The 15733-nt window shown below is 36.1% G+C and overlaps 1 protein-coding gene across 1 annotated transcript in view; it reads left to right on the forward strand.

The window, feature by feature from the left end:
* PCSK5 (proprotein convertase subtilisin/kexin type 5) overlaps window positions 1-15733 on the forward strand; it is a 611928-nt gene that overhangs the window by 576705 nt on the left and 19490 nt on the right. Inside the window, exons 29-31 of the mRNA XM_031939641.1 lie at window positions 287-482; window positions 10513-10730; window positions 11363-11596. Coding sequence (XP_031795501.1) covers window positions 287-482; window positions 10513-10730; window positions 11363-11596 — 648 coding nt within the window. The remainder of the gene's footprint in view (window positions 1-286; window positions 483-10512; window positions 10731-11362; window positions 11597-15733) is intronic.

Here is a 15733-nt window from a genome sequence, read left to right on the forward strand (position 1 = left end):
TGAACAAAGTTGCATCAATAATCACTGTGATCAGTTTGTCATGTTCCATTATGAACACTGGTACCTTTTATATTGTCCATGAAAAATAATTTGTTTCTATGAAACTCTTAGGACTGCATCTTGATTTATAACATTAATTGCTCTTTTTAAATAAATGACAAAGAAGAAAGGATAAAAAATAAGTTTAAGTTCCTGGACCCTAGGTTAAGAACCCTGGTTTAGAAAGAGAGATACATGACTAATATGACTCCGGTGTTTTTACGTTTTCCCTTTGGTGTATTTCTAGGAACATATCTTTTCTCTCAGTCCTGCATCCCTTCCTGTCCCCAAGGAACCTGGTCCTCAGAGAAGAGTGGGAGATGTGAGAAATGCATGGAAGATTGTGAATATTGCTCTACAGCTAACAATTGCATCAAGTGTCTTTCTCAGCCTGACCACCCACTTTACCTGCATCATGGCAGGTGCTACACACATTGCCCTGAGTAAGTACATTTCTCTCTCTGTCCCTCCTTCTTTCCTCTCTCTCAGTCCTTCTCTATCTCTCTCTTTCTCAGTCTGCATCTCTTTGTGTCTTTCTCTGTCTGTGTCTCTCTCTGTGTCTCTCTGTCTATCTCTCTGTCCCTCTGTCTGTCTCTCAATTTGTGTCTCTATGTGTGTCTCTGTCTCTGTCTCTGTTTTTCTATGTGTGTGTCTGTCACTCTTTTTGTCCTCTTTGTCTCTCTCTATGTGTTTCTGTCACTCTGTCCCTCTATTTGTCTCTCTATCCCTCTCTGTGTCCCTTTCTCAATCTGTGCCTTCTGTGTTTTTTTCTTTGTCTCTGTCTTTTTGCTGTGTGTGTGTATCTGTCTCTTTCTTTGTCCTTCTCTTCTCTGTTTCTCTGTGTGTCTGTCTCTCTATCTCTGTGTCTTTCTCAGTGTCTCTGTTTTTCTGTCTATCTCTGTTTCTCTGTCTCTCTTTGTCTGTCTCTGTGTATCTATCTCTCTGTGTCTCTATGTGTGCATGTCTCTATCTGATTGTCTTTATGTGTATTTCTGTGCGTTTCTCTATCTCTGATTGTCTGTCTTCCCACATCCCCCTTTTAAAATTCATTTAAGCTTCTTCCTGGGAAATACCTTCTTCAAAGCTTCTCTCTCTCTTGGAAAGACCACTCACATTATCACTGCTGGCTACATTGTGGTCACACAGACACCCAAATACGTCATAGACAGTATGCCATTATATTTCTTAGAAACTTGGGCATTTTTCACTTTGAACTAAAGTTTCATTCAAACATCTTCAGCATTTTTTCTCCATTGCCAACCAGAGTCATACAGTAGTCTGGCAAGTGCCAACCTCGGGCCAATGCTTTATAAACCTTAGAGCACATTATCAATGTGAGTTATTACTATTATTAAATGAGGAAGAACTGGAGGAGTTCAACACAATGAGTATAAGAGATGACTATAGCTGGAGGAGTAGAAATTTGTTTTTTGTATTTTAACTAGCTTTTTTATTTCATCTATGAAAGGAGCTCTCGGTGAGGCTCACCTCTACAAGTGGAGATTTACAACTGCTCTCCAATTTATAATCTTGTAGAGGTATCAGGTGGAGGTATCGAACATGCACCAATTGCTATCCAATGGGCATCAACCAAATTAAAATGTAATTGGGAAATATTTAACAAAAATAAAGAAAAATACTATATCATATACATAATGTTAACATGTGATTTTTTTAAGCCAATATGAAATTTACAGAAATCCTTATTTACAGTTTAGTGGTTCCCATTTCTATTTGAGTTTGACACCACTAGCCTAAGTCATTGAAAAGTTAAATGCCTTACCCAGGGTCACACAGTCTATATATATATATATATATATATATATATATATATATATATATATATGGCAAGATTAGTTTTCCTCTACAATTGCAAATTGGTACATACTCTATGATAAACAGTCTTAGGGAGATGCCTCAAGCACTGAAAAGTTAAGCAACTTGCCTATATCACACAGCTAGTATATAGGTCTCCTTGACTCCTATAATCTTTGTTATTTTTAACAACTCATCCTTGTATCACACATTAACATTTTTTTTTTCTAATTTCCTCACCACAACTCTGTGATGTGATTGGTTCATGTACTTTTCAGATGGAAAACAGGCTCTAAGAAATGTAGTGACTTGGCCCTAGTCACATAACTAGTATCTGAAACAGGATTTGAATCCAATTTCCCTGGACCCACATTCAGTTCTTATTTTACTGCATCATTATGCATTTAATATCTGAGAACTATAGTTCAGTTTAGATCTCAGAAAAAGTAAATACTAAAAAAATCATCAATCATTTATAAATTTGTAAATAAATCCATAAGGAGGCATTAGTTTTGGATTTTGACTTTTCCAATGATGTCCCTTCATCCTTTAACCTCAGCACTGTCTGCACCCAGTTTATGACTTAGAAAGGCCACTTCCAGTTAATAAGGATTTCCTCTTTAAAATGAGATCCTGTTACTTTGGCCCCAAATCCTACCATATCCACAACTCATTGACTATCCCTGAACCTAATGTCAAGTGGTCTGACAAAAGCTGTGACAAAAGTAACAAGAAGTTCTGTGACTTCTCACCCTTTTAAAAATTCAGAGGCATTTCTGAGGTTCAGATTAGCTCTCAGAGATTAATCCTTAGGTTTTCTAATGTTTTTTCTTTTGGCCAATATTTCAATCCTGTCTTCAACCTGTCTTATTCTATCCTAAATTTGTTGCAGTAGTAGATACAGGATTCCCACTTCTCTCCTACCCTCATTTCTAGGAAACAAAAGTAAAATTCATCTTTAGATTTTCAATTTAAAAAATAATTACAAGTAGATTGTTGTTATTCGGTTGTTATTAATTGTTGTTATTCAGTCATGCTCAATACTCCATAGCCTCATTTTAGAGTGTTCTTGGCAAAGAAAATGGAATGGTCTGCCATTTTCTTCTCCAGCTCATTTCATAGATGAGGAATAGGGTTAAGTGATTTACAACTAGTAAGTATCTGAAGCTAGATTTGAATTCAGGAAGATGAATCACCCGATTCTAAGCTCAGGCTCTATCCATTGGACCACCTACCTGCCCCAATGAAATAGAAAGAAGTTTTTAAGAGGTGCAATATGGGATAGAAAAAAGAAGAAAAAGAAAAAAAAAATTCTTTCTCATTTTAATCTTTTTTTTGCAAGTAAGAAACTTTAAAAAGTCCATCCTTTAAGACTCCTACTTAGGCTAGTTAGGCCTTCTCTTTCTTAGCATTTTTCTTTTTTCATTGGTTAATCCTATATTTCTCCTTTTTTCACTGATTAATCCCGTTTTCTTGTCCTGGGAATCATACCCTCCCTAGTTATGTTAAAATCTCAGGCTCCTAGAACAAAGAACATTGAACATTCAGGTAGGCATGAACTGCTAAGATTCTTAGCACTTTCTAGAATCTGCCTTCTAATTTTACCTCTTAGAATAAATCTTCTGGTAGAAGATATAATTTCCCTATTTGATTCCAGAAGTCTTTCCCTGAGCTGGGCCATGCTGCACTTATACTGAATTCAGCTGATTCCTCTTTTCTATATTTCTTAAGGGAGCCATCTCTTGAATATTCTATACTAACCCAGAGCTATTTCTTTCTTCCTCATTTAAAAACAAAACAAAAAAAGAATTTGTATAGATTACTTTATTCTTACATCATCTAAATTTCTTCTATATCCTTCCCTCTCCCCCATTCTAGAAGGGCAACCCTCATAATAATTTTTTTTAAAGAAAACAGGAATAAGTAAATATCGTTAGCAAAATCAATCAATACATTAAAAATATGAAATTCTATGTAATGTTCCTAAAAAGTAGATCACTCACCTCTACAAAGAGATGGGAGATATCTTCTCATATATTTTGGGGGTGATCACACTTGTTCTTTAAAACATTTACACAATTCATTTTGGATTGTTTCAGGAACTATTTATAATAGTAGACATAATATTTCTCTGACTGGTTACTTTGCTTCTATATTTTCTGTATTTTTTCCCCTGTATTTCTCATGCTTATTGCATCTTACAGCACAGTAATGTTCCATTATATTCATATTCCTTAATTTGTTTAGTTATTCCCCCATTGATGAATACCTACTTTGTTTCCAGTCCTTGGATAAGTATTCCCATGAATGTCTGAGTTAGTGCCTAAAGGCCTCAGACTTTGTCATCCACCTCACTATTCTTGGGCTTTAGGCACTTGTCCAAATATCTTGCAGCATATTTTCATATATATATAATATTTTCCAATTAGAGGAGGAGATACTTGAGAAAAGGAACTCTCATTTTTTTTCTATATCTATTAATTAAGAAAGGATTTAATTAATGGGTTTTTTTCTCCATTTTCCCATCAGGACTGGTTCTTCTATCACCTTGTTCAGGGACTGCATCTGCCCTCTAATAGCATTTTCCAAAAGCCAGAATCAGATTGCCTTCTCTTCCTGTTATCAAACTCTCAAATAAATCTTTCATTGTTGATGTTAAGTAGTTAGTTTAAGAGTAGATTAAACATTCCATATACACCTTGATCTCACTGAATAAATAAATTTAGAACATTAGTCCTCATTTCATAAGTTCTCTTTGTTGATTCATAATGACTTGAGTTGCTCAGAATCTTCTAGATTCTTTCTAATTTTAACCTTTTTCCCTGCAAAAGAAAGACAATGATATTACAGATGATTACACAGACAGTAATAAGACAGATAATTTCCATTAGCATCAGATGAAGGTGTTTTCCTGAACTAGCTTCCATCTATATTATCATGGTTCTCCCTGTTGTATCATATGGGTCTCTTAGTCAGGTATGACTAAAATGGCTTTTGTAATCTCTTCTAACTTGGAATTTCTTTATTTTTTAAATGTACTTTTCGCATTTTCCTTATTTCCTTATTATAGATTTAGATATATAGATAGAGATTATAGATTTAGATAGATATAGATCATAGATTTAGAGCTGGAGGAGACTTTAAAGGTCACAAATTCCAATCCTTCATGAAGAAATGAGGAAAATGAGGTTGAGAGATCCACAAAGCCAATGAGAATCCAAGGCAAGATATGAATTTAGATCTAGCTGATTCAGAGCCCTCTATTCTATCTACTTGTGCCATCTATCTTTCCTAGTATCCCTTCTTGTTTCCAAGATCAGAGTCAGAACAACCCTGTAACATAGCTAGACACCCAAACAATAAATGACTAATAGTCTTTGGAGTAACCAAACTATTCTTGGTGTCTTTCCAGAGCTAGGTGAAAGAGAACAAAGTAGTTTGATAACCTACAAACTCTAGGATGAGATGGGAATAACAGACTGTGGACAGTTTACATTTTATCTGTATCCCTTACTGTTTTTAACCCATCTTCCCACCAGAGGGAACTCTTTTCTCCCTTCAGTCATGTCAGTCATGTTTTGGGTTCTTGAGTAAAGACTCAATACTTTTCTTCAAGTACTTCAAAGAGCAAGTTGAGGATTAAATGACCTGTTTAAAGCATAGCTCCCATTTTTGCAAAATTGGTTTGACTAAAGGAAAAAGTCAGGGACCAAATAATAACTCCTTTTTTCCCTAATTAATTATGAGAATTTTCCCCACATGGGGAAAACTGACTCTATAAACAGATTAGTGTCTCTATTATTTTTCTCTCATTTCCCTTTGGGGGAAAAAAAAAGTAAATTCCTTAGACTCCCGTAGAAAATAGGAAAAAAATACATGACTGGATAAGTGTTATATAGAAATGCTTCTTTTAGCTCAATACTATTATGAAAAACACTCTCCTGATCTTACTTTCTGGGTGGCCTCTTTCCTGAATTTAAGTTGATGATGTTTTATCTTTGAATTAGATATGATCATAAACAGGGTTTTGGCAAGAACACACATTTTTCACTGCAGTTTCTTCCAGAATCAGCCAAATCTCTCATTCCAGCTCCTTTTCTGTCCTCCCTTGTTAAAATCTATGACTTGCTCTGGCTATGATTTCTTTATCTTAAATTGTGGCCTCAGCCTCCCCTTTTCCATCTCCACCCTGTTCTTCCAGTAATGAGGCTGTTTTGACCTTCCTGCTCAGAAACTAATCACTTGATATCAAGATCAAGTTCTACCTTTGAAAACCAATCTGATTAAATAGGCACTTAGTGTAAGAATCCTTACTGGTTTGCATAAAGCCAATCTAATATAAAGGCAATCTGGTACCTTGAGAATTCAAACTGACTTGGAAAACCTCAATAGATTGGCTACAATTTAATAATTATAAGTGTACCAAAAAAAAAAAAAAAATGGGTAACACACCCAGTAAGTGTGAAGTTGAATAAAATAGCTCCCTGTCTTTTTGTAGATTTGGAATAAACACTCTAATACCTATATAGTAATAGTAAATAATTGAGGGACAGCTGCATGGTGCAGTGGATAGAGTACCAGGCCTGGAGTCAGGAAAACCTAAATTTAAATGTGCCTTCAGAAGCTTACTAGCTATGTGACTCTGGGCAAGTCATTTAACCTTGCTCACCTCAGTTTCCTCATCTGTAAAATGAGCTAACAAAGGAAATAGCAAACCACTCCAATAGCTTTGTCAAGAAAATCCCAAATGGAGTCACAAAGAGTCAGACATAACTGAATAACAATATGAGTGATTAGTAGAATGTAGGCTATTTGAGAGCAATAGCTCTTTTCATTTTGTCTTTTTATACTTAGAGTCAAGTACCGTGTCTTATAAGCTGACATGGCTAAAATGACTCAACAACAATAACAAAATATTTGGGAGACTGATGGCCTTCTTTTACTTTTTCACTTTAAAAATGTATTCTAAACTTCACAAACACCAAATAGAAGCAACCCATTTACTCATATATTGCAGAATAAAGAGAACTACTTAGGAAGCTGTGAATCAGGACAGCTAGATGAATATTTTCTAGCTGTGTGACCCTGGGCAAGTTAGTTTACCCCAACTGCTTCATCAGAAAAAATAAGAAAAAGAAAACCAGGAAATTGTGAATCACTATTACATGAAACTTGAATTTCTTTTAAAGTTTGTAATAAATAAAACATGTAACTTTCAAAACTTTCCTACCATTTTGTTTCCCCCTAGTCAGCCTTTTTTTTTCTTCTCATTTCTTTATTTTCTTTCTCCTGAACTTCTTATGTGAATCAGCCCCAACCAGTTTTTGTATGCCTGAGAGCTAAATGTAGAAACCATTCTTAGTTAAAGGTTCCAGAGAAAACCAGCATCAATGTAGTTTGCTATCCTGTACTTTAAACTATAATTTTAAATTCAGGTAGAGAATGTAAATTTGGTTGCACAATTTATCAATGGCTTTGTTCATCTAGTTTCATCTGAAAGAGTTTTTTCCTTGAACTGTAACTAGGAATATTTTCATCAAAGTAAAAAGTCACTTGATGGAGAGACATAGCAGTTCAGAGGACATGAGCGCAGCTGCACCAGGAGAAGTGACTGTTTTATCCTAGAGAGCCTTTTTCTTATGCCTGAATGGGATTGGGGAAGATGGGTCATGGAAGGAGACAATAGTGGCAAGACTCTAGGAATAGGACCCATGAACCACCATGGCATGAATCAGCAAAGGACCACAAGCTAAGACTTGTGGATAGCACTTGACTTTGGAAGGAAGTACATCGTTCTGGGGAGGAAGTTTTGTTAAAAGAAATCTTGGTTAATGCTTCACACTAGTGAATAAAGCAAATGCAGAAATTTTTTTTTTAAATTTTTTTAGTTTAGCACCCAAGGTAAAACACAATGTGTGCAACAGAACAATTTCAATACTGCTTCCTCCCCTCACAATAAGAGCAAGACAATTGCAGTGGATGTTGGGGTTGTTCAGTCCTATCCAACTCTTTTTACCCTGATGCTATTCTATTGGCAGTGCAGAGAGTTGTGGGGATCCTCTTCTTTGGTTGGAGGCCCAGGTCCAATGTGAAAAGAATTCATGAACCCAAAAAGTTTGAATGGCAAAGGGAAGTCTATTCTGTTGGCACTGAGAAGCCAGCTTTGCTATCTGAAAAGACTTGTTATTTTGGAGAAAGAACTGTATCTGAGCCAGATTCAGAAAAGAATATGAATGAAAAATAGTGGGGATGGCTTTTTAGAACATAAGTTTTCCTGAGGGCAGGAATTTTATATATATATATATATAGAACTGAATACTATTTCAGATTATGTCCTGGTTCTTCCTAATCCTTCTTACATATGTAACCAAGATTGCAACAAAAACCAGGCATATCATCTCTCCTTACCTTTCTATTCCTGTGAGAGCTCGATTAACACTAGAATCCCCAAAACTTTATTACAATAAATTGGGATGATTTTTGGTAAAACTGTATATTGAACTAGATGTTAACCTCTGCATTGGGGAGCATATGTTCTATTTATAGATTTTATTTGTAATTCCAAATACCTAAATTCATTGCTAGTTAAATCATTTTTCAATCTTGTCCAACTCTTTATAATTCCATTTGGGGTTTTCTTGGCAAAGATGTTGGAGTGGATTGCCATTTCCTTGACCAGCTCATTTTACAGAAGAGAAAATTGAGGCAAACAAGGTTTAAGTGACTTGCCCAAGCTCATACATCTAGTAAATATCTGAGAATGGATTTGAACTCAGGAAGATAAGTCTGGATAAATACTCCAGACCCGGTATTCTTTCTGAAATGCTACCTAGCTGTCCTCAGAATTTAAGATACAATTAATAAAAAGAAAAACTGTTGTTCCCCTCAAGGAACTTACCTAATTGAAGAAAACAACATACAAAAGAGAAGGAAAGGAAAGGGAGAACCATCTAGTTTCTGCCTTCTATATAGGAAAGCTTGGGAGGAGTTTGCCAAGCCCTCTAATCAGAAGGAAGCTAAGACTGAAGAAGGTAGTTTCAATCAAGGCTTGAGTTTGCAATGCTGAAGAGATAAGAAGTGATGACCTTAAACAGGGAAGAATAATTTGTTCCTTAGAGTTGAAACTAGGCAAAGTAGCAGGTGCAGAATGGAAAGCTGTGTCACTCACATAACTTTCTTGGACATGTTTTCCCATATATAAAATGAAGGAATTTTATTAGATGTGCTCTAAATACTCTTTTAGTTCTGAATCTATGATCCTATAATTATAGAAGAAAATTAAATATTAAACTGAATTTTTTTTAAATGAAATTCATGAGTAGAATTTAGAGAAAAATTTCCACTTTTTAATATATTAACCATATACAGATCCATGCTATTTGTGCATTAAATTTTTATTTTGATAAATTATTTAGTTACATTAAGTTAAGGTAATGCTAAAGAAGGAAAAGGCGCTGAAAGAGAAAGTATATACCATAGATAGAAATAAACAAACATGACATACCCTAGGAAACTAAATCTTGTTATAATAAAATGTGGTCTTTGTTCTACTCTTTTCCTCTCTTCTCTTTATTACACCAAATAGTTAACCAAGCAACAAGCATTTATTAAATGCCTATGGTGTGTGGGTACTGTGCTGGACACTGAAGATGTAAAAGATAAAGATTGCATTTTTTTAAAAAGAAAATAGTTCTCTTGTCCCCAGGAATTTTTATATTTTATCAAATATTTAGTGTAATTTTTATTGTCAATGTATGTTTTTTCCATTTTTAATGCTAATTATATTTACCATACCTCCACTGTAGTCCTACTCTATTGTGTCATTATAAAGGGAAGGTAACCTGAGAGGTTCTGCTAACTGAATGGGATTTCTGGTCAATTCTTCCAAACAAGAAAGACATCTAGTATAACCCTATTTGGAGAAAGTCATCACCAGATGGATTGACATGGGGTGATAAATTCATTAAACTATCTACTATCTGCTAAAGCAGAGAAGGTACTAAGGCAAGGAAGACTGTTTCAGGAAGATTGTTGAAATTTAGAGATTTCTACCAACCTTCATCAGAACAGCTTAGCATTTCATTAGCAAAAGAAAATAGTGAAAATATAATGAAAATAGGAAGCTGTCTACATGGCACAATGAATGAAGCAGAGGAAAACCTAGATTCAATTCTTGTCTTTAACATTTACTCAGTGTATGATGTTAAACATCACAGCCTTTGAGTGCCCTCAGAAAAGTCTCTACAAGTCATAGAAAAGTAGCAGATCTGTGATGGTAAGGGAATTTTATTACACCAAAAAAATCATAGATCTAGACCAAAAGAATCAGGGATGGGGATTGAAAGTTAGTAGATGGCATACTGATGGCTTCACCCCAAGGCAAGCTCTCTGAGGAACTGCTACCTCACCAGCCCCACCTCATCAATAGCATTCAGAGGTACGTTTAATATCATTTGCCCTAGATGCAAAAATTGCCAGCTAATGTACTCTACCAAATTTCAGAAAGTTTGCCATTTCCAGCAGTGTAGTGAGAGTCCTTATTCTGGCAAAAATATGGATTTTTTCAAAGTATTACACTATCTCCATTTCCAGCTTATACAACATATGGCAAGTCACGCCCCTCCCCCCAATCAGCCATTTCTTTTCTTCCTTTTATAGGAGATTTTATGCAGAAAATGGCACTTGTAAAGCCTGTGACTTAATTTGTAAAACATGTGAAGGAAATGCCACCAATTGCCATTCATGTAAAAAGGACCTGGTCTTGGCCCAAGGCACGTGTCAGAAATCCTGCCCTGAGAGGTATATTGCTGTGGACGGAACTTGCAAACATTGTCCAGAGATGTGTCAAGAGTGCATACATGAAAAAACTTGTAAAGGTATGTTGGAGAGATAGAAGGAAAAGTTGATGCTTTGGCACTCTCTCTAGGAGAAGCAAGGGAACGGCAGATTCTTGTACCCAGAAAGAGCTGTGAGTGTCACGTTTCCCGATGAGGAGTCAAAAGACTTGACCATTTCAGGGTTTATCAGTCAGCTGAAGAAAGCTACTGAGTATAGAACTGAGGAACTCCTTATCTTGTCAGCCTGGCTCTCAATCCAAAGCAAACTATGGACTCTGTTTCCATTAAACCAACAGAATCACATCTGAACCATGAGGGATTTGATACAAAGAATTAGATTCCTAAACCAGGTGTTCCTTCTCTGATTCAAAATTAAACAGACCTTTGTGTATATAGCGAAAAGGTCTTTGATCGTGTCTAGAAGATCCCAAGCTATTAAATAAACATTTTATTATTCAATATTCCCAAGGTATATAGTTAAATTCAATTCGAGAAGCATGTAGTAAGTGCCTACTATGTTACAAACACCATTTTAGGAACTGGGGATACAAAGAGGGGAAATGCAGTATTGCCTTCATGGAGCCTATGCTATATTAGGGAGAAAGAATATGTCTCTGAAAATTTAACGTGTTCCCTATTTCTGTAACTGGTTGTTCTCTTTTCTGATTTAGAATGCGTGTTTCCTTTCCTCTTGCATGATGAAATATGCCTTCGGGACTGTCCCCCTGGATTTTATGAAGATTTTTCTAAGTGTTCCCCTTGCAGTGAGAGCTGTTTGGAGTGCAATGGCCCAGATGATGTTGACTGTAAAGTCTGCCGTGGTTCCTTGGTATTCCATAATGGACAGTGTCTGGAGGCATGCCCGGATGGGACTTATTATGAAAAGGCTTCTAAAAGATGTAAAGGTAAATACTATAGGGAACCGTGATGGATTGGGCTGGGTGAAGTGTTGAGGGAAAGAAGAATGGAAAGCAAACTTTTTAGCTAGGTTATTGATGTGTCAGAATGGGCTGAGTGGTAGTACTTGCACATCTAAAAACATAGGTCCTAAACATAATAAATTTGGTTGATCCTGGGCAATATTATGGAGATGATCAAGTTTGTTTTCAGTGTTATCAGCTACCTTTTAGGCTTTTTCCCATGGTGATTCCTAAATCTATTCCCTGCAAATATCTAGTCTTCCCCTGCTTTTTATTTCCTGTACAGGTGGTATACTGGACAGAGTACTGAGCCTGGGGTGAGGAAGACCTGAGTTCCAGACCAACCTCACACACTTAATAGCTGTGTGATTCTGAGCAAGTCACTTAAGCTGTTTGCCTCAACTGTAAAATAAGGATAATTATAGCACCAACTTCCCAGCATTGTTATGAAGATCAAATGAGAGAATAGTACAGTACCTGGCAAATACCAAATACTTATTTCCTTCCTCCAGTGGAAAAGAAACTGAATTTAAAATCACAAGATCTGAGTTCAAATCCTAGTTCTATCACTGTGTAACCTTGAGCAAGAAACCACTTCTTAGGGCTTCTGTTTTTTCACTTATAAAATTAAAGATGTTGGAACAGATGACATCCAGATTTAAATTTACAATCCTATGATCTCTACTCCTCTCAGGAAAAGGTCTAATATCAGTTATTTATACATATGGATGAATTTAATTCTAGATATTACCTTTCCCTAAACTATTACATTTTAAATCTATTTAAATCTATTTTGTACCATAGTATAGAAATCTTAGATATTCTGCAAAACATTCAGATCAGAATTCAGATCAGGTTGAGGAGGAGATGTGCTGATATAGGTGAGGATCCACTTGTTGCTATATTCCCTATGACAAACTTCTTCTGCCTCTGTAGCAATAAGCAGAGCTTCAGGACTCCTAAAAAGTTTGATAGAATTCTTTGGCTTTGCCACACCCCCACCTTTTCATTTGTATGAGTGTCTCTACTAGGCACAGCATTTTTAATCTATCCATAGGGAGGATGCTATGACACTTTCAGATGAAACTCAATCAAATGCCCCTCCAAAGCCTTACCAAAATATGGACAAAACACTAGATGATAGAAAAGTCTCCACCATCCCAATGTTGCTGATAGAAAAAGAAATAGGTTCTTTCCTACTTTCTTGCCCTGTTTTGTGAAAAAAAAAAAAAAGTCTGTGACTTTAGCAACAGCACTAACTTTGGAGTCAGGAGGCCTGGATTCAAATCCAGACTCCATTTCTTGCAATCAATGTGTCCTCAGGCAAATCTTTTACATCATTAAACCTCAGTTTCCTCATCTGTGAAATGAGGGGATTAGACAAGAGATCACTGGGGTCCTTTCCAACTATAGAGCAATGACTTCATAATTCCCAAGAATCATAAAATTTGAATTGGAAGAGATCTAAGAAATCATCTAATCCAATCATCTCATTTGACCGAGGAAACTAAAGTCCAGAGAGAAGTAATAATTATAAAATATGTGATTGCTAAGCTCAGGTATGTCCTACTAACCTAGAAAGCCTATGAGTGTGAAAGGAGGGATTGTTTCCAAGAGAACTAACCTCACTAAGCTCAGGGAGACTCTTTGTCAGAAGTTTGGACATAAGGAGATTATTAATATTGTTATCATTATTATTTTTTTTTTTTTTACCAAAAGTGACTTTTTCTAGACTTCGAAACTACAAAGGAGGAAGTGAGGAAGGGAGGAAGATAAAAAAGAAGTAAGAGGAGGGAAGGAAGGATGGAAAGGAGAAGAGAGAGGAAGGGGGGAGGAGAGAAAGGAAGGGAGAGAAGAAGGTAGAGAGGAAAGAGGAAGGGGGGAGGAGAGAAGGAAGAAGAAAGGAAGAGAAGGAGGGAAAGAAGGCAGGAATAGAGGGAGAGAGAAAAGGGAAGGAGCAGAAAAAAGAAGAAAAGGAAGAAAGGAGGGGGAAAGAGATGGGGAAGAATGAAAGAAGGGAGAGAGTAAAGAAGGAAGAAATAGAGATATGAAAAAAGGAAGGAACAGAGGGAGAGAAAAAAGAAAAAAGAAGGAACAAAGGGAGGGAAGGAAAAAGAAAAGAAGGGAAGGAGGGAAAGGAAAGGACAGAAGGAAGAAAGAAGGAAAACATTTATTAACACCTACTATATGTCGAGCACTGTACTAATCACTTTACAAATATTATCTCATTTGATCCCTCAACAATCCTGGCAAGTCTGAATTATAATATTTCTGCATTTTACGATTAAAAAAATAGACCAGCAGAGGTTAAGTGATTTAATAGCTTATAAGTGTTTGAAACCACATTTGAACTTAGATCTTTCTGACCCTAAGCCCAGCACTCTATCCGTTACACCACCCAGCTGTCTCTGTAATGAACTTATGACTTTTCACAATCTTTGTGCCTAATCTTTGCTCTCCCGAACTTCTTCACATGACACCATCAGTAAGCATTTAATAAATGTGTATTCCAATTAGAAATAGAAGGGACCTTGGAGATTATCTAATCCAAATCCTAAAGATGGTCTCTAGACCACAGATTCAAAAAAGCATAGATTTTGAGCTTATCCAGTACAACTTTTTCAGTTTATACTTAAGGTGAAAATTAGTGTGGTTAAGTAATTATCTTCATCACCTGGGGTTTCAAGATCTGAAACGTTCTTCTGCCATGTCAGCCCCTTTTTCTCAGTAGTGTATTCCTTCTGGTGCCTCCATTTTGGGGACTGATCTTTGTTGTTGTTGTTCAATTGTTTTTCAGTAACTACTGACTCTTTGGGACCCCATTTGTGTTTTCTTTGCCAAAGATTCAAGAGTGATTTGTGATTTGTTTTTGCTGTCTCCAGCTCATTTTTAACAGATGAAGAAACTGAGGCAAACAGGATGAAAGCAAACAGGACTTGCCCAGGGTCACATAGCTAGTAACTGTCTGAGGATGGTTTTGAATTCAGAAAGTTGAGTCTTGTGACATATTTAACATGTATAAGACTGCTTGCCATCTGGGGGAGGGGATGGAGAGAGGGAGGAGAAAAGTTGGAACAGAAGTGAGTGCAAGGGATAATGTTGTAAAAAATTATCTAGGCATGGCTTCTGTCAATAAAAAGTTATTCCCTGAGTAAAGCAGGAAAAAAAAAAGAAAGAAAGAAAAAGAAAGATGAGTCTTGCTGGCTATAAGCCCAATACTCTATTCACTTTGCCACCTAGCTGCCCTAAGGACATACTTTATTCCCCTTCTTGCTATGTTTCCAATATTCTTTAATTTCATCAAGCCTCTAACTAGACACATTACCTTATTTACATATTGTCTTCTCCATCCCATAAGAATAGAAGCTCTTCTTGAGCAGGAATTATCTTTTTGTTTGCATCTTTAGCTCTTGGCATAATGCCTACAATATAACAAGTGATTAATAAATGTTTATTGCTTACCTGCCTGCTTTTCATCACACAGATAAAAATTAATAAAGCTAGAATTTGAACCCAGGTCCTTCATACCCAAAACTTCATACATACTATATTCAGATCTATGAGCATAGCATAATTGAATTAGCTCAGAAGAAATGCAAGATGCGCAAAGCTAGAAAGTCCACCTCCAAATGTTTTAGGCACTATTTGTGTCTGACTCATGGCAAAACCTTTCAAACTCATATTAATTAGTCTGATCAGCTATAGTCAGACGTACTGTAATTTGACTCTAATATAATGATGTCATTTTGGTCCTCTTCTAGAACAAAAGACAACAACCAACCGATTGCAATTTATGTTCACTGAATCAATTAGGACCCCAAACAATGACCACTTGAAGCTTAAACACAAGCTAACAGAATTAAGTAACTACCTAAGGCTAAATTTGAATTTAGTAAGATGAATCTTCCTGACTCCAGATCTGCTGCTCTATACTCTGTACTACACCACCTATCCAGCCAAATCATCCCTCACCTATGATAAAATACTTTTGTCTAAAATCACAATGATTAGCTCTGATGATGGTACTTTATTATTGATTGTTTTGGTAATAATAAGTGACATCTAAGTGGTGCTTCAGGATTTACAAAGTAAAAATGATCACAACAGCCCTGTAAGATAGGT

Source organism: Sarcophilus harrisii, chromosome 1 (assembly GCF_902635505.1).
Source record: "Sarcophilus harrisii chromosome 1, mSarHar1.11, whole genome shotgun sequence".
NCBI classification, from domain to species: domain Eukaryota; kingdom Metazoa; phylum Chordata; class Mammalia; order Dasyuromorphia; family Dasyuridae; genus Sarcophilus; species Sarcophilus harrisii.